General features: G+C 40.5%; 1 protein-coding gene across 4 annotated transcripts in view; it reads left to right on the plus strand.

Annotated features, from left to right (window-relative positions):
• Positions 1-10271, plus strand: part of LOC139750199 (zinc transporter ZIP1-like) — an 87127-nt gene extending 76856 nt beyond the window's left edge. For 2 of the 4 annotated variants that reach the window (XM_071664658.1, XM_071664636.1), the window contains 2 exons: positions 3332-3491; positions 9314-10271. In XM_071664658.1, the coding sequence (XP_071520759.1) occupies positions 3332-3487 (156 nt within the window). In that variant the 3' untranslated portion in view covers positions 3488-3491; positions 9314-10271. Of the gene's footprint in view, positions 1-3331; positions 6388-9313 lie in introns of those variants that run through there. The other 2 variants (XM_071664647.1, XM_071664625.1) reach the window with 1 other exon arrangement.
• The last annotated feature ends 15510 nt before the right edge of the window (positions 10272-25781 follow it).

Consider the following 25781-nt stretch of genomic DNA (forward strand, 5'->3'; position numbering starts at 1 on the left):
ATCAAGTGAGAGAAGAGAGAGCAGAATTAACGGATGTGGATGAATGCGTTGTTGAGTCATCAACATAAGAGCACATTGGATTTTTTGTGGAGAGGAAATTGTTGAAAAATAGGAGGAAAAGTGTACGGGACAGGACAGAATCTTGAGGGACACCACTGTTGATGGAGAAAAGGGGGAGGCTGATCTATCAACTACCACAGAGATAGATTGGCCTGAGAGGAAGCTAGACATGAAGGATCAAAGTGAGGGAGGGAATCCAAAAGAGGGGAGCTTAGAGATGAGACCCTGATGTCACGCCATGTCAAAAGCCTTAGATATGTCAAAGGCAACTATGCATGACCCCAAAATCTTTAAGGGATGATAACCAGACATTAGGAAGATAGGAAAGAATATCACTAGTGGATCTCGCCTTACAGAAGCCATACTGGTGATCGGAGAGAAGACTGTGATTTTCGAGGTGTTTAAGAATATGGGAGTTGTGGAGGGATTCAAAGGCTTTGAAAATGGTAGATGTTATAGCAGTAGGACAATAGTTAGAGTGGTCACAACGATCACTCTTCTTAGGGATGGGATGTATCAGTGCATGTTTCCAAGGAGAAGGAAAAGTTTTGGGTTTTAAGCAGAAACAGAACAGATGAGCAAGCACAGGTCCAAGTTCAGAGGCACACTCTTTCAGTACACAGGGATAGATGCCATCAGGACCATAAGCCTTGCTTGTGTCCAGAGAAAGAAGCGCTGTTCTTACAGTCCAAAAAGAGATTACAGGAAGAGGCATAGAATTAGTAAGAGGAGCATGAGGGGATGAAGTAATGTTAGAGTCTTCCAAGGGAACCAAAGAGAGTTGCTTTGTCTATGGGAAAGACAGCTGTAGTACCATCAGAATGGAAAAGTGAAGGAAAGGTAGAGTGACAAAAGTTGTTAAAGATGCCCTTAGCTAAAGACCAGAAAGACCTATCAGTCGATGACAAGGAGAGGTAATATCACTTCCTTTGAATAAAGGAATGCTTCGCCTTAGGATAGCATGCTTGTATCGATTATGGGCAGTGATAAAAGCTGAATGGGAGCCAGAAGAAGGAGAGTATTTCCAAGCCCGATATGTCTGATGCCTTGTCTCAATGGCTCAGAACAGGAGCGGTTGAACCATGGATTGGTCTTGGAGGAATAGGGGATAAATGCCTCCATTCCTTTAAGAATAACCTTTGCAATGCATTCGACAAAGACAGAAGCATCACCACACAAGAGAGTAATTCACCCAAGGAAAGTCAGAAGTGAAGTTACATAAGTTATTCCAGTCATCTTTGTTCAGGTGCCACCATTTATGCTCAGAAGGGGCTGCGGGAGGGGGAGGTGCCATTAGAATAGATACATATATAAGAGTGTGATCAGATGAACCATTTGGGGTGAGATTATATAATTCCAGTGGGATGGACTGAAGGCGAGATACAAATCCAGAATATTAGGAGAGTGATCATAGCGGTCAGGTATACGGATAGGGTGGGAGATAATTTGCTCTAAATCATTGAGAATGGAAAACATGAGGGCTTCAATCCCTCCACTATCCATACGGGAGAAATTCAACCATTCCCTATGGTGAATGTTGAAATCCCTGAGGTACAGATTCTCAGCTTGCGAGTGAGAAGATGTCAGTCTCATGGGAGTAGTTTAGATAGTCGAAGATTATAGAATTTGTTGAATTAGGAGAACAATAGGAGAAACAGGAAAATTGGTAGTAGGGAGACAGACTTTGCACCACATAATATCAAAGCTTGAAGACTCAAGGTCCTTAAGGAGTGCATCAGGTATTGAAGGGTACCGAAAGATTCATATGTCTCACAGAAGCGTACACAGAAGAGTGCTTGTTCATCCTGGATCATGAGCCTAATTCTCAATTCATAATCAGGGCAAACTGTAGCAAAGATATGGCTTTAGCAAAAAAAGTTTTTGCCATATGACATTCACATCTGTTAGATGATTTCACCAATTTGATCTGGAAAAGGATGAAGTAGATTAGAGCCTGATTTGTTGCTGAGGGTTAGCTTTTTCTTAAGGCCCCCATCTTCCTTTGGATAAGCTGCCTGAAGTTGTGTCCAGACCTAGCTAACAAGCACAAACAGATCTGAACAAGTGCTAGTGAGTGAGCATTTTCTAGAACAACCCTTTCCTTCCCATTGCACCACTAAGCACTCCAAGATCACATATCCCTGTGTGTAATACTGGCTGTCATGCTTTGGCCTTCTCTCCTACCTCTTCTTTACTTCATTGTTGCTTTCTCTAGTTCTTGTAGTTCTTTGTAGACATAATTTGTTTCTATGCCATTTCCTTCTTAAGCAGAGGTTTGACACTGGCTTGTTAGGGGAAGGGGATGTAAAGTTCCTTTTTGCAGGCAGTGTTGAATAGTTCTTTGAGACATTTCTTAAGTTTTGGATGGCTTTTCTTGAATTCAGTGGCTGAAATGTGGGGTTACTTCATTTCTTCTCTTCGTAGGAGTTTATTTGCATGTCTAAAATTCTTCCTTGGGTGAACAGGGATGGGTTTTGGTGGTGGGATTATGATGTCAGGGAGGCCACAAGCACTGACAACCACTTATGTGATCATGCTTTCTGAGTACCCAGTGCACCTAGAAATCTCACATTTATCCACATTTTCTTGCTTTCAGGTGAGAAATCAGGATTTCTCAACCTTAGAAAGGTAAGAGCCAACCATCTTGAAGCACTGGTGGAGGAAATACAGTGCACAGAAGTAAGATTCCCAAAATGAAGGGTCAGTCAGGATTGTAGAAAGTACATCCTTCCTTAAAGAAAGCCTGAGGCACACTGAGGTGGGTTGTTGGTGCTCTCACTGTCAGAAACACTAGTCTCAGCTGAGATGATTTCACCTTGATAGCAATATATGCTTGTACCCACAATGATCCATATCCTTGTTTTGCCTTTGAGAATATATGGGGGTGGACAAGGAGTTTTGTGGATACTGTTTGTATACATATAATGGTGGTTGAAGATGATGAAGTCTTGGAGAATGTCAAGATAAAACAGTGTTTATTTTTTGTTTCAAAACCTAGATTTTTTAAATGATTATCAGCAGTGTTTTGTTTATTTCAAGACTGCCTCTTGGGATATTTAACCCTAGATGCCTGTTTTTATTGTTTTGATTTCATGATATGGTAATTGCACTTGATTTACATCTGAGTGAAGAAAAATAATGCTTCAAACACTATGTTACCCCATATTATTTAAAGCTTTTCATTATTCTTAACTGTTTATCACATACAGTGTGTTGATTTATCTTTGTCATTCACTTGCATTGAATAGATAATAAAACATTATTCTTGCAGGTTTTGCCTCATGAGATGAACAGTGGTGAGAACAGACTGCTTAAGTTGTTATTCATCATCTTTGGATTCTCAGCCGTGTGTGGTGTTTTGTATCTTGATCCGGCAACTCAGCGTCCTCATTGCTATCAGCAGCCTGTTCCTGTGCCACCATCATAATAATGTAAATTTTGCATATCTCATCAGTGTTACCTAATGATGCCAGTGATACCTACAGTATATTCCCTTATGTCCGTCATGCTATAACTACCATCTGTAAAGTGGATGGGTTTAGAATAATGAAATGTAGAAATGAGAAGGTTATTCCTTGAATGAAATTGCCAGTAGTAATATCAGTTCTGGTTCTCTTGCCTCAATGAAATGTTTCTATAGAAATTTAGCAAGAGCTAACTTCATTGCCAATCAGCATCAGAGAAGTTATCATGTGCTTTATAAGATTATAAGAAAAATCATAAAATTTGATATTTTGAATGTTATTTGTGAAAGAAAAGTAGGGTTATTTTTCTATTTTGTCTGAAAAAAATCTTATAAGAAGGAAATGTGCTTCCATTGCTTTTCGGGTATGTGATGGTGTTATATTTACTGTCGTCACAAAAATGGTGATGGATTATAGGAATACTCTGCTTGAAAGGATATACGTATCTCCAGTTTTATGAGTGTTGCCCAGTGTTCATTTGTACTTTGGATTAAATACATAGGAGATTTTCCTGTGATTTTACAAGGTGAATTCTAATTTATGATAAGTATAGTGAGATCTGTTGGAAAAGATGCCCCTGAAAAACTGTGTTATTGCTTGATATTTTAATTAAGCAGACTGTGATGTGTAAAATGTTCAGTTATTTTATTTCTTCAGTCTTAAGAATTTACTGATAATATATTATGTTTAAGGTATAAATGTTGACAGTTATTTGGATATGTATGTATGTAATGTTACAAGAGTCTGCACCATTCCATATCTTGTGTGATTTCCTAATGTTTTTAGTTTCATAGTAATTAAAGAAAAGTATTTGTAATGATTTCAGATGCTGTCAAGCTAGTCACTATCATAACCATTAAAACACATTTATGACGTAAAGTTTCAGATATAGAAAACCATCATTCTGTATCATGTTTAAAGTAGGATTTGGCCCATCATTCCATATGGTATAAGAGCAGGTGCATATTTTATAAGTTCATGAATCCAGTCATTTAATCAGTGAACCCTTGAGCCTGAAGAAGAATTCTTTTGTCATTAGAGAAAAAAGTTGGTTAAGCATTGGTTGTGGGCCAAAATGGTATTTTCCTATGCCAGTAATTGGTTTACACAATTCTTGTAGATTATTGAATATTTTTTTTAATTTTTCATTTATTCTTCAACCTTGTGTTTAAGCTATTGTGAAAGTATAGTGGGTGTTATGTTTTTTTAATGTAGATTTCTAGTTTTTTATTGTAGTTGAATAAGTTCTTAAACTTTCAGTAGCAGGGCCATTCAAAGAAATTTATTCTTCAGTAATTACCACAAAGAAAACATGTGCCTGGGACCATTCTTGACATTAGGCAGCATATATTTTATAAAAACAAAAATTTAACTGCCTCATAGTTGCCATCTCCTCAATGACAAGCCACTGAGCACTCAATAATCATGGGTACATTTTCAATCCATGAGTGTAACCATACATTATCTTTATCAACAAGCAGTAAGCCTCATGTTTTATATAGTAGTTCACTGCCTTCTTAGTGTGATATGTTTGTCCATTGCTTTAACAATTTCATGCTGGTGATTTTCTCCATTCATAGACTTTTTTACAACTTGCTGTGGTTTCTTTACTGCAGTATGAGTCAAAGAATATCATTCTTGTCAGATTGTCTGTTTAGATAACCCTCTTGACAGTCTAACAATATTGTAATAAAAGGGTAAGAGAGATGTGTGGTAATAAAAAGAGTTTGATTGAGAGAGCAGAAGACTTATGCTGAAATAGTTTAGACATATGGAGAGAAGGAGTGAGAAAAGGTTGACAAAGAGGCTATATGTGTCAGAAGTGGAGGAAACAAGGAGATTAGAGAGACCAAAATGGAGAAGGAAGGATGGAGTGAAAAAGATTTTGAGTGGTTAGGTCCTTAACATGCAGGAGGGTAAAAGGCTTGCATGGGATAGAGTGCATTAGAAGTGTGGTGTACCTAGGTTTGTTGTGCTTCAGAGGTTGTCAGTTTGCTTTTCTCTGACCCAGGTAGATGTCTTTTCTTTCTGCCTCATCCACATATGGACCACTAACACCCCCCCCCCTTTTTTTTTTTTAAGGCCTCTGTTACAGACAAAAGTCCACCCTGAAATCATGAGAGAATTATGAAGCAGAAAAAGAAAAGACAAGGGAAAGTATTTACAAATTTTTGAGTACCTGAAAGACCTGTCGTATGAAATGTGCCAGGTTATAGGTATTAGGAAAGACATGAGAAGGTAGAGAGTTCCAGATCTTTGACACATAGGGAAAGGAGCAGGTATCGAAATGGCCCACCCTTGAGTTGCCGATGGCCTCACAATAATCATGTGATGCAGGAGCTTGCCAAGTATTGTGTGGTCTAGTTAGTGGTGGGGGCACACAAGTTTGGAAGTTAGCCTGAGACAGTTTATAAGTTGGATCGCTTTCAATTTGACTCTCAAGTAAGGATACAGAGCTAGAACTACCCCAAATGTGAGAGCAGTAATCCATACAAGGATGAATCAATCCCATGTATAAAAGGAGCAGCTGTTCAGAAGAGAAGTTTCAACATCTAAACAGGACACCCAGTTTCTTAGAGGCAGACTTAGCTATTCCTGTAATGTGGGATTTTTCAAGAAAGAGTGGATATTACTATTATACAATCTCTTCTTGTCATAGATAACATTTGACAACACTTAACTCACATTTCATTCTTCATAACTCTAGATTTTCCTGCAGTGAGCATTATGCACTAGCTTTACCTTTTGGCAAAATGGTAAGAGCAGTATATAGAATTAGTAGGTAGGGACATTTAGGCTGGAGCAGTAAGTAAAAAATTAGGTAGAAATGGTCGGTAGGAATATTAGGCTAGAGCATTAAGTAGATGTAGTCAGTAGGAACATTAGGTAGGAGCCTCTGCCAACACTGCACTAGAGTTGCCATCTGCCATTGACCTATCAAGGGTGAGGCTTTAAAGGATATCTGTTCTATCTATATCTCTGACACCTGTTCCAATTAGAACTCCGTCAAAGGAGTGCCCACAGCAATAGAGTCTCCATATCTAGTGAACTCCAGTGCTGCTTCTTACCTGTTAGTGCTTCACCCTTAACAGGCCACTGGCAGAGGGCAGCTCAAGTGCAGCGTTTGCTGAGGCTCCTACCTAATGTTCCTACTGACTATTGCTATGCTATACTACTTTTACTTTCTGCATTAAAAGCTAAGAAGCAGAAATGGAACTCACTAGTTATGGAGACTCTATTGCCGCGGCCACCCCCTTGAGGGAGTTCCAGGTGGAAACAGGTGTGAGATATATAGATAGATAGGAAAATAGATTGATAGATGTGCTGTCAGTGGGCTGAACCAAAGTATGTGAAGCATCTGGGGTAAACCATGGAAAGTTCTGTGGGGCCTGGTTGTAGATAGGAAGCTATGGTTTCGTTGCATTAACATTGACTGCTAGGGAATGAATGTGAGCAGATGTAGTCTTTCTTCGTCTGTTCCTGGCACTACCATGCTAATATGGGAAACAGCAGTCAGGTATAAAAAAAATTATTATGGATGGAACTGCAAGGAAGTTTCCATAACTGTGCCTCTGTTGATTTCTGGTTGCCAGTAAATTTTTTTGGAACCAAAGAAATAATTCCCATAAGTTGGTATCTAAAGCTTCAGAATCAGTTAGTAGGAGAATGTTAAATTCCAGATCATCTGCTTCATTAGAAACTTACATTCAGGCTCTTTTAGAGTTGATATTTAAGCACAATGATTTCTTAAAGAATGATCACATTTTTCTTTGAGGAGAGAATACTAGTAACAGTTTTCTTTTTTTTGTGAAACTCAATTTTTGGCTGCTGCAGTACGTGATTAATTGTCATTTCCTGTGGCAACTATGGGAGTAAGTATTGGATGCAAATCTTTCTTTTGAAATCAATAATTGATGTAGACATTTCTGCAATTTTTGCATACTTTTTTTAAAAATCAGCTGAAATTAGATTTTTCAGTAACAGCTGGACCTTTTCATGTGTGGTGTTTAGGGGAACTAATGAGATATAAAGCCTGTGCTTTTGAGCCCTTGACTTATTCCAGATATAGCATTTCTTGTCCAGGATATCCATTATTTACTTCCCGTAGCATTGGTTAGAAGACTCTTTTCTAATGAATCTTGCACAGTACTAAGGAATTATTAATGTGACATCAAAGAACTTCCAAGAGCCATACCTCTTGATTATTTATGAATTATTGATTGAAGTTTCAAAGATTCCACAGCTTAATCATCCTTCATTTGACTGAGTAAACCAGCTGTCATTTGAGCTTAATTGTAGCATATAGAATAAGGAGGTTTTTATATCTGCCCTGTTTATAATTGCTCATATACTTGACATTTCTTTTTAAGGAATTACCCTTCACAGTAAATTTGTGACACGCTCGTAGGGGGCATTTATTTACGTAGTATGAATGATAAATTTTCTCATTCATAACTTTGTTTGTATGTGATTGTCCATGTTAAGTAAGATTGGCCTCCTGCATAATTATGAATAGGGAGCTACCTCCTTTCATGAAATCTGATTTGGCTTTTTGTCAGATGCAGAAAAGTAATTCTGAAATGTAGGATACTTTGTTCGGTAATGTACACACCACAGAAATAACTAACCATCATAGCTGATAGATGTAAAGTTTAAGATACAAATCTCACTGAAAGATCATCTGAAAAAATTCAACTGAGAAACCATCTGGTCTCTTGCCCACAGCTGGTTATCCTGTTGATTAGGTGAGTAGATTAATGTCGACCCAGAATGAGAATGACGATTGCTCAGTGACCAATCATTTAGAGGATAATGACCATTCTGTCAGGTAGTTTGACTCCTTGTTTTATGGGGTCTGTGTTGCTTATCAACATAACAAGTCTTGGTATGTTTCACGTGTTTTCTTGTGGCTGTAAACCTGCTGTTCTAAACATTTAATTAGCGATAGGAAAGAAAGCTTTGGCCAAATTAGTACTGTGCATTTCCCCTCTTAACTTGCTTAAAAAGAAAATCATTTCAAGTTAAGTACTTGAAAGGATAGACTGAGGTCTTATGTAGCCATGTAAACAAAATAAGGAAGTATGTATAGATGTGTGTCTTTGTCATATTTTAGTAGATAGGTTTTATCATGTATCCCAACTTAAGTCTTAAATAATCATTATTTAATGTATGCCTTTTCAGTATTTGTAGCAGGGAGGCACATGAAGAATTCCAAGAACATTTTATATTTCAAAAATGTCCTTATCTTTTAATGACAAAGACAAGTTATAAACACGCAAAATATTTGTTCTTTTTTTATGTTATGTTGTTACTCAGGCTCACACTGAGAAAGAAAGTGTGGAAAAGTTGATGGTTGCCTCTGTAAGTCTATAAAAAGGTGAAGTTAGAAGCATTAGAAAAATGCAGGCTTAAGAGAGACAGAAAAATGACAAACAGGAATTATTTAAGATTTCAATATTGAGGAAATTGTTTCCACATCCTTATGTTGTTGATCTAAGCTCTTAAATGCAGTTGACTTGAATTGTTAAAACATATTGAGTGTATGCCCAAAACTCCTTTAATCCCAAAATAACAGCAATCTTCATATGATATTTTCTTATAAGACATGGCCAACATTATACTCAAAATTTCCACCTCTTATTAGATTTGTAGTTGATTTATGGTAACATTAATGGCTTAGTTTCTTCTGTCACCTATGTATTGGAAAGAATTCATTGCTCTTCACTACTCCAATAATCACCACCACTTGCCCCTCAACTTCTCAGGCTGTGCATACTTTAACCCAGCAGAAAATGCCAAGATTGTTGGATGACCTGTGTGATGTGGAAGAATGCTTGTCATCAGGTGTATCAGCTGGTGAGCAAAGTGAAGAAGAGTATTCAGTAGAGGATAAAGAAATAAGTGACTAAGAGAGTGATCCCAGTAGGAGGAAGGGGGATGATGGTGAGCCCAGACTACCACCACTTGTGTCACCACCAAGTACACACTCATCCTTTGGGTTGTGTACATGGATCAAATTTTGTACCAGCTGCAGGTAATTTTCATGGATAGAATTTGAGAGTGATGTCAAATTTTTTTTTTGTAATAGAAATTCATGTAGTGTGTGTAGTATAGTATTTCTATATACATTCTTGTTATTTGCTCCCAGGGTTGTTGTGCCTGTGTGGGAAATAAAGGTAGAGTATGATACTAATGATAAGGAAAATAGACAAACAGGACCTCCATGTTCTCCTCTCTTATCTCTAGATGAAGAATGATCACTGACATCCAAGGCGCTTACCCTCCTCATTTTCATTACAGTGTACAGTGTAATATTTCTACATACACTAATTTCATTCACCACCAGTGGTGTAAGGAAAAAGATAATAATGTGATACCAGGTTCAAGAAGAACAAACAAATGGACCTCCATTTCCTCCCTTCTTATCGCAAGTTGAGGAAAGATTGCCACAGAGATGCTAGTGGCAACCCACTTTCCCCACTCATTCAGCATTCCTCTAGGCCAAGATATAGTCGTATTACTTTTTTGTGAATATCTTCCTTTTTGTACAAATTTGTATGCCATTGTATGATTCATGAAGGCTGTTTTTGATTTTTTCATGCATGAAGGGAGTTGTTGGAAATTACTCACATTTTAAGGATTAGAAATACTCGTTCTTTTTTTCTTGTGATAAGCTGATGTCTTTTCCCAGCGTTTGTAGAATGAGTGTACATGTTTATTCATAGGTGTTGTAAAGTGATTTTTTTTTTTTTTTTTTTTTTTTTTTTTTTTTTTTTTTTGTCGCTGTCTCCCGCGTTTGCGAGGTAGCGCAAGGAAACAGACGAAAGAAATGGCCCAGCCCCCCCCCCCCCATACACATGTACATACACACGTCCACACACGCAAATATACATACCTACACAGCTTTCCATGGTTTACCCCAGACGCTTCACATGCCTTGCTTCAATCCACTGACAGCACGTCAACCCCTGTATACCACATGACTCCAATTCACTCTATTTCTTGCCCTCCTTTCACCCTCCTGCATGTTCAGGCCCCGATCACACAAAATCTTTTTCACTCCATCTTTCCACCTCCAATTTGGTCTCCCTCTTCTCCTCGTTCCCTCCACCTCCGACACATATATCCTCTTGGTCAATCTCTCCTCACTCATTCTCTCCATGTGCCCAAACCATTTCAAAACACCCTCTTCTGCTCTCTCAACCACGCTCTTTTTATTTCCACACATCTCTCTTACCCTTACGTTACTTACTCGATCAAACCACCTCACACCACACATTGTCCTCAAACATCTCATTTCCAGCACATCCATCCTCCTGCGCACATCTCTATCCATAGCCCACGCCTCGCAACCATACAACATTGTTGGAACCACTATTCCCTCAAACATACCCATTTTTGCTTTCCGAGATAGTGTTCTCGACTTCCACACATTTTTCAAGGCTCCCAAAATTTTCGCCCCCTCCCCCACCCTATGATCCACTTCCGCTTCCATGGTTCCATCCGCTGACAGATCCACTCCCAGATATCTAAAACACTTCACTTCCTCCAGTTTTTCTCCATTCAAACTCACCTCCCAATTGACTTGACCCTCACCCCTACTGTACCTAATAACCTTGCTCTTATTCACATTTACTCTCAACTTTCTTCTTCCACACACTTTACCAAACTCAGTCACCAGCTTCTGCAGTTTCTCACATGAATCAGCCACCAGCGCTGTATCATCAGCGAACAACAACTGACTCACTTCCCAAGCTCTCTCATCCCCAACAGACTTCATACTTGCCCCTCTTTCCAGGACTCTTGCATTTACCTCCCTTACAACCCCATCCATAAACAAATTAAACAACCATGGAGACATCACACACCCCTGCCGCAAACCTACATTCACTGAGAACCAATCACTTTCCTCTCTTCCTACACGTACACATGCCTTACATCCTCGATAAAAACTTTTCACTGCTTCTAACAACTTGCCTCCCACACCATATATTCTTAATACCTTCCACAGAGCATCTCTATCAACTCTATCATATGCCTTCTCCAGATCCATAAATGCTACATACAAATCCATTTGCTTTTCTAAGTATTTCTCACATACATTCTTCAAAGCAAACACCTGATCCACACATCCTCTACCACTTCTGAAACCGCACTGCTCTTCCCCAATCTGATGCTCTGTACATGCCTTCACCCTCTCAATCAATACCCTCCCATATAATTTACCAGGAATACTCAACAAACTTATACCTCTGTAATTTGAGCACTCACTCTTATCCCCTTTGCCTTTGTACAATGGCACTATGCACGCATTCCGCCAATCCTCAGGCACCTCACCATGAGTCATACATACATTAAATAACCTTACCAACCAGTCAACAATACAGTCACCCCCTTTCTTAATAAATTCCACTGCAATACCATCCAAACCTGCTGCCTTGCCGGCTTTCATCTTCCGCAAAGCTTTTACTACCTCTTCTCTGTTTACCAAATCATTTTCCCTAACCCTCTCACTTTGCACACCACCTCGACCAAAACACCCTATATCTGCCACTCTATCATCAGACACATTCAACAAACCTTCAAAATACTCATTCCATCTCCTTCTCACATCACCGCTACTTGTTATCACCTCCCCATTTACGCCCTTCACTGAAGTTCCCATTTGCTCCCTTGTCTTACGCACCCTATTTACCTCCTTCCAGAACATCTTTTTATTTTCCCTAAAATTTACTGATAGTCTCTCACCCCAACTCTCATTTGCCCTTTTTTTCACCTCTTGCACCTTTCTCTTGACCTCCTGTCTCTTTCTTTTATACTTCTCCCACTCAATTGCATTTTTTCCCTGCAAAAATCGTCCAAATGCCTCTCTCTTCTCTTTCACTAATACTCTTACTTCTTCATCCCACCACTCACTACCCTTTCTAAACAGCCCACCTCCCACTCTTCTCATGCCACAAGCATCTTTTGCGCAATCCATCACTGATTCCCTAAATACATCCCATTCCTCCCCCACTCCCCTTACTTCCATTGTTCTCACCTTTTTCCATTCTGTACACAGTCTCTCCTGGTACTTCCCCACACAGGTCTCCTTCCCAAGCTCACTTACTCTCACCACCTTCTTCACCCCAACATTCACTCCTCTTTTCTGAAAACCCATACTAATCTTCACCTTAGCCTCCACAAGATAATGATCAGACATCCCTCCAGTTGCACCTCTCAGCACATTAACATCCAAAAGTCTCTCTTTCGCACGCCTGTCAATTAACACGTAATCCAATAACGCTCTCTGGCCATCTCTCCTACTTACATAAGTATACTTATGTATATCTCGCTTTTTAAACCAGGTATTCCCAATCATCAGTCCTTTTTCAGCACATAAATCTACAAGCTCTTCACCATTTCCATTTACAACACTGAACACCCCATGCATACCAATTATTCCCTCAACTGCCACATTACTCACCTTTGCATTCAAATCACCCATCACTATAACCCGGTCTCGTGCATCAAAACCGCTAACACACTCATTTAGCTGCTCCCAAAACACTTGCCTCTCATGATCTTTCTTCTCATGCCCAGGTGCATATGCACCAATAATCACCCACCTCTCTCCATCAACTTTCAATTTTACCCATATTAATCGAGAATTTACTTTCTTACATTCTATCACATACTCCCACAACTCCTGTTTCAGGAGTATTGCTACTCCTTCCCTTGCTCTTGTCCTCTCACTAACCCCTGACTTCACTCCCCAGACATTTCCAAACCACTCTTCCCCTTTACCCTTGAGCTTCGTTTCACTCAGAGCCAAAACATCCAGGTTCCTTTCCTCAAACATACTACCTATCTCTCCTTTTTTCACATCTTGGTTACATCCACACACATTTAGGCACCCCACTCTGAGCCTTCGAGGAGGATGATCACTCCCCGCGTGACTCCTTCTTCTGTTTCCCATTTTAGAAAGTTAATACAAGGAGGGGAGGATTTCCGGCCCCCCGCTCCCGTCCCCTCTAGTCGCTTTCTACGACACGCAAGGAATACGTGGGAAGTATTCTTTCACCCCTATCCCCAGGGATAATATACATATATATATACACACACACACACACACACACACACACACGCGCACACACACACACACACACACACACACATATATATACATATGAAAAATGTAAGAAACAATTTAAGTGAATTATTATTGTGTTATCCAAATACCTTAAAACTTCTTTGCTGTCACTTATTTAGTGTTATCCAAGTTCTTCTCTGCTTCATTGTAATATTGCTTCTGTCCAGATTAATCTAGGACTTTGAAGTTCTGCTTATATATATGCAAGTAAATTCCATTTATTTTTAAAGATTTTTCAAAGATACGGAAAAATGTCAGTATTATAATAGTTTATGAAAATATGTTGTTGAATTGATAAAAACAATATTTTTTTTATAATCTATATTGCCATCCAAAAGCTAAAGTATTGTGTACTGTAATCCACAAATGAAATATGCTTCACTGTGAAAATGAATATGTACATCCATTAAGAAAAATTTATGTAGAAATTCATTCTGAAAACAAGAAAAACATTCCTCTTCTGCTTCCTCTCACCCTCTCACCCTCCCTTATATTTTCTTATTCTCTCTAGCTTCCTTATCTTTCCCATGTATCTCATTAACTGTTGATCAGTGATTTTCCAAGAACATTGCAGACACATCCACATATGCTACACACCTAGCCCATACTATAAAGTAAATCTCTTTTTATATATATTTTTTTCATTCATTTATTATACTTTGTCGCTGTCTCCCGCGTTAGCAAGGTAACACAAGGAAACAGACGAATGAATGGCCCAACCCACCCACATACACATGTATATGCATACATGCACATATACATACCTATACATTTCAACATATACATACATATATATACACATATTTTTTTTTCTTTTTTTCATACTATTCACCATATCCCATATTAGCGAGGTAGCGTTAAGAACAGAGGACTGGGCCTTTGAGGGAATATCCTCACCTGGCCCCCTTCTCTGTTCCTTCTTTTGGGAAATTAAAAAAAGAGGGGAGGATTTCTAGCCCCCCTCCCCCTTTAGTCGCCTTCTACAACACGCAGGGAATACGTGAGAAGTATTCTTTCTCCCTATCCCCAGGGATAACATACATATACATACACAGATATATATATATATCTTTTTTCTTTCAAACTATTCGCCATTTCCCGCATTAGCGAGGTAGCGTTAAGAACAGAGGACTGGGCCTTTGAGGGACTACCCTCACCTGGCCCAATTCTCTGTTCCTTCTTTTGGAAAATTAAAAAAAAAACGAGAGGGGAGGATTTCCAGCCCCCCGCTCCCTCCCCTTTTAGTCGCCTTCTACGACACGCAGGGAATACGTGGGAAGTATTCTTGCTCCCCTATCCCCAGGGATAATATATATATATATATATATATATATATATATATATATATATATATATATATATATATCTTTCTTTCATACTATTTGCCATTTCCCGCGTTAGCAAGGTAGCGTTAAGAACAGAGGACTGGGCCTCTGAGGGAATATATATATATATATATATATATTATATTTATATTTTTTTTTATTATACTTTGTCGCTGTCTCCCGCGTTTGCGAGGTAGCGCAAGGAAACAGACGAAAGAAATGGCCCAACCCCCCCCATACACATGTATATACATACGTCCACACACGCAAATATACATGCCTACACAGCTTTCCATGGCTTACCCCAGACGCTTCACATGCCTTGATTCAATCCACTGACAGCACGTCAACCCCGGTATACCACATCGCTCCAATTCACTCTATTCCTTGCCCTCCTTTCACCCTCCTGCATGTTCAGGCCCCGATCACACAAAATCTTTTTCACTCCATCTTTCCACCTCCAATTTGGTCTCCCTCTTCTCCTCGTTCCCTCCACCTCCGACACATATATCCTCTTGGTCAATCTTTCCTCACTCATCCTCTCCATGTGCCCAAACCACTTCAAAACACCCTCTTCTGCTCTCTCAACCACGCTCTTTTTATTTCCACACATCTCTCTTACCCTTACGTTACTCACTCGATCAAACCACCTCACACCACACATTGTCCTCAAACATCTCATTTCCAGCACATCCACCCTCCTGCGCACAACTCTATACATAGCCCACGCCTCGCAACCATACAACATTGTTGGAACCACTATTCCTTCAAACATACCCATTTTTGCTTTCCGAGATAATGTTCTCGACTTCCACACATTCTTCAAGGCTCCCAGGATTTTCGCCCCCTCCCCCACCCTATGATTCACTTCCGCTTCCATGGTTCCATCCACTGCCAGATCCACTCCCAGATATCTAAAACACTTTACTTCCTACAGTTTTTCTCCATTCAAACTTACCTCCCAATTGACTTGACCCTCAACCCTACTGTACCTAATAACCTTGCTCTTATTCACATTTACTCTTAACTTTCTTCTTTCACACACTTTACCAAACTCAGTCACCAGCTTCTGCAGTTTCTCACATGAATCAGCCGCCAGTGCTGTATCATCAGTGAACAACAACTGACTCACTTCCCAAGCTCTCTCATCCACAGCAGACTTCATACTTGCCCCTCTTTCCAAAACTCTTGCATTCACCTCCCTGACAACCCCATCCATAAACAAATTAAACAACCATGGAGACATCACACACCCCTGCCGCAAACCTACATTCACTGAGAACCAATCACTTTCCTCTCTTCCTACACGTACACATGCCTTACATCCTCGATAAAAACTTTTCACTGCTTCTAACATATATATATATTTTTTTTTTTTTTTTTTATACTTTGTCACTGTCTCCCGCGTTTGCGAGGTAGCGCAAGGAAACAGACGAAAGAAATGGCCCAACCCACCCCCCCCATACACATGTACATACACACGTCCACACACGCAAATATACATACCTACACAGCTTTCCATGGTTTTCCCCAGACGCTTCACATGCCTTGCTTCAATCCACTGACAGCACGTCAACCCCGGTATACCACATGACTCCAATTCACTCTATTTCTTGCCCTCCTTTCACCCTCCTGCATGTTCAGGCCCCGATCACACAAAATCTTTTTCACTCCATCTTTCCACCTCCAATTTGGTCTCCCTCTTCTCCTCGTTCCCTCCACCTCCGACACATATATCCTCTTGGTCAATCTCTCCTCACTCATTCTCTCCATGTGCCCAAACCATATATATATATATATATATCTTTTAAACTATTTGCCATTTCCCGCGTTGGCGAGGTAGCGTTAAGAACAGAGGACTGGGCCTTTTTTGGAATATCCTCACCTGGCCCCCTCTGTTCCTTCTTTTGGAAAAAAAAAAAAAACGAGAGGGGAGGATTTCCAGCCCCCTGCTCCCTCCCCTTTTAGTCGCCTTCTACGACACGCAGGGAATACGTGGGAAGTATTCTTAATCCCCTATCCCCAGGGATATATATATATATATATATATAGTTTACCTCAGACTCTTCACATGCCCTGGCTCAATCCATTGACAGCACGTTGACCCCAGTATACCACATTGTTCCAATTCACTCTGTTCCTTGCACACCTTTCACCCTCTTGTATGTTCAGGCCCCAATCGCTCAAAATCTTTTTCACTCCATCCTTCCACTTCCAATTTGGTTTCCTACTTCCCACTTCTCCTTGATCCTTCCACCTTGGACATATATATCTTCTTTGTTAATCTTTCCTCACTCATTCTCTCCATGTGACCAAACCATTTCAATACACCCTTTTTTGCTCCTTCAACCACACTCTTTTTATTACCCTTTCATTACTTACTCGATCAAACCACCTCACACCACATATTGTCCTCAAACATCTCATTTCCAACACATCCACTCTCCTCCGCACAACCCTATCTATAGCCCACGCTTCGCAACCATATAACTTTGTTGGAACAATGTCTTATGTACACATGTACATATTCATCCTTGCTACCTCCATCCATTCCCATCACACATATATGTACATATACATTTCAATGTATACATACATATACATGTCAACATATACATACACACGCACAGACATATACATATATGCACATGTACATATTCATACTTGCTTGCCTTCATCCATTCCTGTCACTAGGTTTGTGCTACTACTAGGAGCAGTGATATTATGGACTTCTTGTGTTTGGAAATAGCATCTTACTGGCATGACAGTCATGGAAGACTTTGTAAAATACTGCTTCTGAAATCCAAAAGTGCAATATGCACAAAAAAGAGAACACCTTAAACATCCAGAGCCAACACTCTTCAACACTTTGCCAGCTACCATCAGAAACAGAATGGGATGCACTATAGAGAATTTAAGAGTGCACTGGACAATGTAAGGGCTATGTAGGCCTAAGAGCTGTGGCTTCCAGTAGCTTAGTAGACCAATGACTTAATCCAACAACCTGGGCCTATCCTTGTCTGTGAGGGTGAAGACCCCTGAGTATCAAGCCAGGTATGTACCAGGAATGAGAATCTCTTTGACAATACTGCCCTAACAACGATATAATCTTACCAAGGGTACTTTTCTCTAGGAGTGTAATCTCATGCAAGCAAAGTTCAGTAACACCCTTAATTAATGATCAAAGAAATATACTGTATGTGATTAACTATTTGGGATGTTAACTGAAACAGTTTTAGATGCCCAATACAAACAAACCTCACAACATGTGCAGTGTGAACATTCCCAACCACATTTGAAAGTTCACTAGTTCACTGCATTTAAGATTAAAAACTGACTATTTTTTTCTGATTTTGTAGTATATTGATATTTTCCTTGAGATTTTCATTGGCTTTCTGTAATCAGTGAGGCATGTCACTGCACTTAGAAACGGTATCACAGGCCAAGGCACTTAAAATTGAACCAGACAAGGAATCAAATTCATGGTTGGTGTTATTAGTGGATTTTACGACATACTAGATGTCTAATACCAAAAGTATTAGTGGATTTACATGAAACAGAGGGTCCAGATCCTAGAGCAAGTTTTACATCCTGAATTAGGGAATAAGACGAATGATTTATAATGTTTTTGTCTAGGTTTGATGCTTTCTCTTAATTTTCCATTCTGATTGGTTCTTTTTCCTGATGATTTGGTTTTTAACGTGTCTTCTTGCCACATTGATACAGTTGAGTGAGTACAAATGGAAGAGAGTTCTCTCTCTGCTTGTTTAAGGTTGTAAAATGCCTTGTTATAGTCTGTTTTTGTATTGTCTATGTGCTGTAGAGGAATGTCGTGCTTAACTCTCCTAAATGGAATTTGTTTCTTGTTATAGAATGCACTTTGGATTAGTGTGTGCAGTATTACTTTGTTCCTAATGCATTCTTGTGGGAAATTATATTGTAGCTTCTTGATGTTGCCAGAGGTAAGCAAAATAGTTTAACACTTATCTAACTACCCAGGCCAACCACCCCCACATAACCCTCTTTAACCACAAGGCACCCCAAGGGTAGTTTCTACTCTGGCATGGCAGGAAGAAGGTGTACAAGCCTGTGTGCTTGTGTTTGGATTTAAAACTTTTGCATTGTCTACAAATGACAGGGTGAATTTTCTCCAGGAACAATGTGTACCATAAAGTTTTGCCATTTCCCACATTAGCGAGGTAGCATTAAGAACAGAGGACTGATCCTTAGAGGGAATATCTTTACTTAGCCCCCTTTCTCTGTTCCTTCTTTTGGTAAAAGTATAAACGGGAGGGGAGGATTTCCTGCCTCCCAATCCCTCCCCTTGTAGTTGCTTTCTACAACACACAGGGAATACGTGGGAAGTAGTCTTTCTTCCCTGTCCCACCCCACAGGAAACAGCATTGCTACCTCCTGCTTCAGCAAGGTAGTGCCGGGAAAACAGACAAAAAAAAGGCCACATTAGTTCACACTCAGTCTCTAGCTGTCATGTGTAACACACTGAAAACCACAGCTCCTTATCCACATCCAGGCCCCACAGACCTTTCCATGGTTTACTCCGAATGTCTTACATGCCCTTGTTCAGTCCATTAACAGCACATCGACCCTAGTGTACTACGTTATTCTAATCCTCTCTATTTCTTGCATGCCTCTCACCCTTCTGTATGTTTAGGCCCCGAACACTCATAATCTTTTTCACTCCATCTTTCCACCTCCAGTTTTGTCTTCTGCTTCTTATTCCCTCCACCTCTGACACATTTATCCTCTTTGTCAACTTTTCCTTACTCATGCTCTCCATATGTCCAAACCATTTCAACATACTGTCTTCTGCTCTCTCAACCACACTTTTTTGTATCACTCATCTCTCTTACCCTTTCATTACTTGATCAAACAACCCCACACCACAAATTGTCCTCATACATTTCATTTCCAACACATCCACCCTTCTTGGCACAACCTTATCTATAGCCCTTGCCTCGCCACCATTTAATATTTTTGGAACTACTACCCATTTCTTGCTCGCCAAGATAACGTTCTTTCTTTCCACACATTCTTCATTGCTCCCAAAACCTTCACCCACTCCCCCACCCTGTGACAATTCTGCTTCCATGGTTTTGCTGCTTAGTCCTCTCCCAGATATCTGAAACGCTTCACTTCCTCCATTTTTTTTCCATTTAAACTTACATCCCAACTAACTTGTCCCTCAACCCTACTGAACCCAAAACCCTTGCTCTTATTTACATTTACTCTCAAATTTCTCCTTTCACACATTTTTCCAAACTCAGTCATCAGCTTCTGCAGTTTCTCACTCAAGTCAGCCACCATTGCTATATCATCAGCAAACAACAACTGACTTCTCAGGCCTTTTCTTCCCCAATATACTGCATACTTCCCCTCTCTCCAAAACTCTTGCATTTACCTCCCTAACCACCCCATCCATAAATAAATCAAACTGACCTTCACTGGGAACCAGTCACTCTCCTCTCTTCCTACTCGTACATGTGCCTTACATCCTTAATAAAAACTTTTCACTGCTTCTAGCAGCTTACCTCCCACACCATATACTCTTAAGACCTTCCATAAAGTATCTCTATCATCCCTGTCAACACGGGAAATGGCGAATATGTATAAAGAAAAATATGTTATACATTTTATTATACTTTGTCGCTGTCTCCCACGTTAGCAAGGTAGCGCAAGGAAACAGACGAAAGAAAGGCCCAACCCACCCACATACACATGTATATACATACACGACCACACACACACATATACGTACCTTTACATCTCAACATTTATATACATATACATACACACACAGACATATACATATATACACATGTACATAATTCATACCGTCTGCCCTTATTCATTCCCGTCGCCACCCCGCCACACATGAAATGACAACCCCCTCCCCCTTCATGTGCATGAGGTAGTGCTAGGAAAAGACAACAAAGGCCACATTCGTTCACACTCAGTCTCTAGCTGTCATGTATAATGCACCGAAACCACAGCTCCCTTTCAACATCCAGGCCCCACAAAACTTTCCATGGTTTACCCCAGATGCTTCACATGCCCTGGTTCAATCCATTGACAGCATATTGACCCCGGTATACCACAGCGTTCCAATTCACTCTATTCCTTGCACTACTTTCACCCTCCTGCATGTTCAGGCCCCGATCACTCAAAATCTTTTTCACTCCATCTTTCCACCTCCAATTTGGTCTCCCACTCCTCCTTGTTCCCTTGTTCCCTCCCTCATTCTCTCCATGTGACCAAACCATTTCAATACATCCTCTTCTGCTCTCTCAACCACACTCTTTTTATTACCACACATCTCTCTTACCCTTTCATTACTTACTCGATCAAACCACCTCACACCACATATTGTCCTCAAACATCTCATTTCCTGCACATCCACCCTCCTCCGCACAACTCTATCTATAGCCCATGCCTCGCAACCATATAACATTGTTGGAACCACTATTCCTTCAAACATACCCCTTTTTGCTTTCCAAGATAATGTTCTCGACTAGCACACATTTTTCAACACTACCAGAACTTTTGCCCCCTCCCCCACCCTGTGATTCACTTCCGCTTCCATGGTTCCATCCGCTGCCAAATCCACTCCCAGATATCTAAAACACTTCACTTCCTCCAGTTTTTCTCCGTTCAAACTTACCTCCCAATTGACTTGTCCCTCAACCCTACTGTACCTAATAACCTTGCTCTTATTCACATTTACTCTCAGCTTTTTTCTTTCACACACTTTACCAAACTCAGTCACCAGCTTCTGCAGTTTCTCACCCGAATCAGCCACCAGCACTGTATCATCAGCAAACAACTGACTCACTTCCCAAGCTCTCTCATCCACAACAGACTGCATACTTGTGTGTGTGTGTGTGTGTGTGTGTGTGTGTGTACTAGCTCCAGAAAGTATGGGTGCATAATCTATTGTGAATATTTTGAGACCAGCAATCATAGGTATTGGGATGTGCCAGTTGTTCAGGCCACATGTTGGCAGCTCTGTCTGGTAAGTTGCCAGCGTATGGACATATTTTGTCGTACTAATTCCACACGTTTATAATTACACAAATATATTTAAGAATATATACAGCCACATTATTTCATGATACCAAATACATATCTCAACCTTGTTGTGGTGCAGCATAGATGGCTGCTTTGAGGCCTGTCGTCTGTAGCACCAGTTTCCAGGTGTTGCCTAAACAATTGTGATGCAGTATTCCGGTGGACACCAACCTGCTGGGCAACATCAGAGACTTTTTACCCTTCGTTATGAAGGACAATGATAGTTCCCCATGTTCCATGTACGGTATCCACATCCATTGGCATGTGTAAGGCACTACTGCTCCATGTTGACTGTTTTACACCCAGCATTCTCATGTGGTTCATGAAACATTCACCACAACCAAACCCTCTTTTGTTATTCAGCCAAACATAGCATCAAACCATAACAATGAAACACACACTGACCGTGAACCTCATGTTTGCTGTATTACTACATAGGTACCAGGGTTACCACCCGTCTCTTATACTATGTAGTGTAGTCATTTAACTGTTAAACTTTTTCCCATATGGCAACATTCACTGTATTGGATATCAAGAGTGGGGTTTTGAGGATGCATGTACCAACCCTCCTGACATGTTACAAGTTTAATGTATGTTTTCCTTCAAACATACCCATTTTTGCTGTCTGAGATAATGTTCTCTCTTTCCACACATTCTTCATTGCTCCCAAAACCTTCATCCCCTCCCTCAACCCTATGACTCACTTCCACTTCCATGGTTCCATTCACTTCCAAGTTCACTCCCAGATATCTAAAACACTTCACTTCCTCCAATTTTTCTCCATTCAAACTTACATCCCAACTAACTTGTCTCTCAACCCTGCTGAACCTAATAACCTTGCGCTTATTCACATTTTCTTTCAACTTTCTCCTTTTACACACTCTTCCAAACTTTTATCCATATGATATTGTAAGGACAACTATACATCAAATCATATTCACGTTTGCCCCACCAGTTAATGATCTCTCTTTCCACACATTCTTTGTCCCGTTCTCACCCACCCCTATGACTTGCATCTGCTTCCATGGTTCCATTCTCTGCCATATCTACTCCCAGGTATGTAAAACACTTCACTTCCTCCAATTTTTCCCCATTCAAACTCACTCCACAACTAACTTGTCCCTTCCTCCTTTCACACTTCCAAACTCATTCACCAGCTTCTGCAGTTTCTCAGTTAAATCTGCCACTTGTGCTGTATCATCAGCAAAAAATAACAATTGACTTACTTCCTAGGCCTTCTCATCTCTTGCAGACTACATACTCCCTCATTTTCATACATTTGTTATATGTTGCTGATAGTGTTTACACTGTATATGTTTTTTTTCTTTTTTTTTTTTTATACTTTGTCGCTGTCTCCCGCGTTTGCGAGGTAGCGCAAGGAAACAGACGAAAGAAATGGCCCAACCCCCCCCATACACATGTACATACACACGTCCACACACGCAATATACATACCTACACAGCTTTCCATGGTTTACCCCAGACGCTTCACATGCCTTGATTCAATCCACTGACAGCACGTCAACCCCTGTATACCACATCACTCCAATTCACTCTATTCCTTGCCCTCCTTTCACCCTCCTGCATGTTCAGGCCCCGATCACACAAAATCCTTTTCACTCCATCTTTCCACCTCCAATTTGGTCTCCCTCTTCTCCTCGTTCCCTCCACCTCCGACACATATATCCTCTTGGTCAATCTTTCCTCACTCATTCTCTCCATGTGCCCAAACCACTTCAAAACACCCTCTTCTGCTCTCTCAACCACGCTCTTTTTATTTCCACACATCCCTCTTACCCTTACGTTACTTACTCGATCAAACCACCTCACACCACACATTGTCCTCAAACATCTCATTTCCAGCACATCCATCCTCCTGCGCACAACTCTATCCATAGCCCACGCCTCGCAACCATACAACATTGTTGGAACCACTATTCCTTCAAACATACCCATTTTTGCTTTCCGGGATAATGTTCTCGACTTCCACACATTTTTCAAGGCTCCCAGGATTTTCGCCCCCTCCCCCACCCTATGATCCACTTCCGCTTCCATGGTTCCATCCGCTGACAGATCCACTCCCAGATATCTAAAACACTTCACTTCCTCCAGCCTCTCACCATTCAAACTCACCTCCCAATTGACTTGACCCTCAACCCTACTGTACCTAATAACCTTGCTCTTATTGACATTTACTCTTAACTTTCTTCTTCCACACACTTTACCAAACTCCGTCACCAGCTTCTGCAGTTTCTCACATGAATCCGCCACCAGCGCTGTATCATCAGCGAACAACAACTGACTCACTTCCCAAGCTCTCTCATCCCCATCAGACTTCATACTTGCCCCTCTTTCCAAAACTCTTGCATTTACCTCCCTAACAACCCCATCCATAAACAAATTAAACAACCATGGAGACATCACACACCCCTGCCGCAAACCTACATTCACTGAGAACCAATCACTTTCCTCTCTTCCTACACGTACACATGCCTTACATCCTCGATAAAAACTTTTCACTGCTTCTAACAACTTGCCTCCCACACCATATATTCTTAATACCTTCCACAGAGCATCTCTATCAACTCTTATCATATGCCTTCTCCAGATCCATAAATGCTACATACAAATCCATTTGCTTTTCTAAGTATTTCTCACATACATTCTTCAAAGCAAACACCTGATCCACACATCCTCTACCACTTCTGAAACCACACTGCTCTTCCCCAATCTGATGCTCTGTACATGCCTTCACCCTCTCAATCAATACCCTCCCATATAATTTACCAGGAATACTCAACAAACTTATACCTCTGTAATTTGAGCACTCACTCTTATCCCCTTTGCCTTTGTACAATGGCACTATGCAAGCATTCCGCCAATCCTCAGGCACCTCACCATGAGTCATACATACATTAAATAACCTTACCAACCAGTCAACAATACAGTCACCCCCTTTTTTAATAAATTCCACTGCAATACCATCCAAACCTGCTGCCTTGCCGGCTTTCATCTTCCGCAAAGCTTTTACTACCTCTTCTCTGTTTACCAAATCATTTTCCCTAACCCTCTCACTTTGCACACCACCTCGACCCAAACACCCTATATCTGCCACTCTGTCATCAGACACATTCAACAAACCTTCAAAATACTCATTCCATCTCCTTCTCACATCACCACTACTTGTTATCACCTCCCCATTTACGCCCTTTACTGAAGTTCCCATTTGCTCCCTTGTCTTACGCACCCTATTTACCTCCTTCCAGAACATCTTTTTATTCTCCCTAAAATTTACTGATAGTCTCTCACCCCAACTCTCATTTGCCCTTTTTTTCACCTCTTGCACCTTTCTCTTGACCTCCTGTCTCTTTCTTTTATACTTCTCCCACTCAATTGCATTTTTTCCCTGCAAAAATCGTCCAAATGCCTCTCTCTTCTCTTTCACTAATACTCTTACTTCTTCATCCCACCACTCACTACCCTTTCTAAACAGCCCACCTCCCACTCTTCTCATGCCACAAGCATCTTTTGCGCAATCCATCACTGATTCCCTAAATACATCCCATTCCTCCCCCACTCCCCTTACTTCCATTGTTCTCACCTTTTTCCATTCTGTACACAGTCTCTCCTGATACTTCTTCACACAGGTCTCCTTCCCAAGCTCACTTACTCTCACCACCTTCTTCACCCCAACATTCACTCTTCTTTTCTGAA

Source organism: Panulirus ornatus, chromosome 1 (assembly GCF_036320965.1).
Source record: "Panulirus ornatus isolate Po-2019 chromosome 1, ASM3632096v1, whole genome shotgun sequence".
Taxonomy (NCBI): domain Eukaryota; kingdom Metazoa; phylum Arthropoda; class Malacostraca; order Decapoda; family Palinuridae; genus Panulirus; species Panulirus ornatus.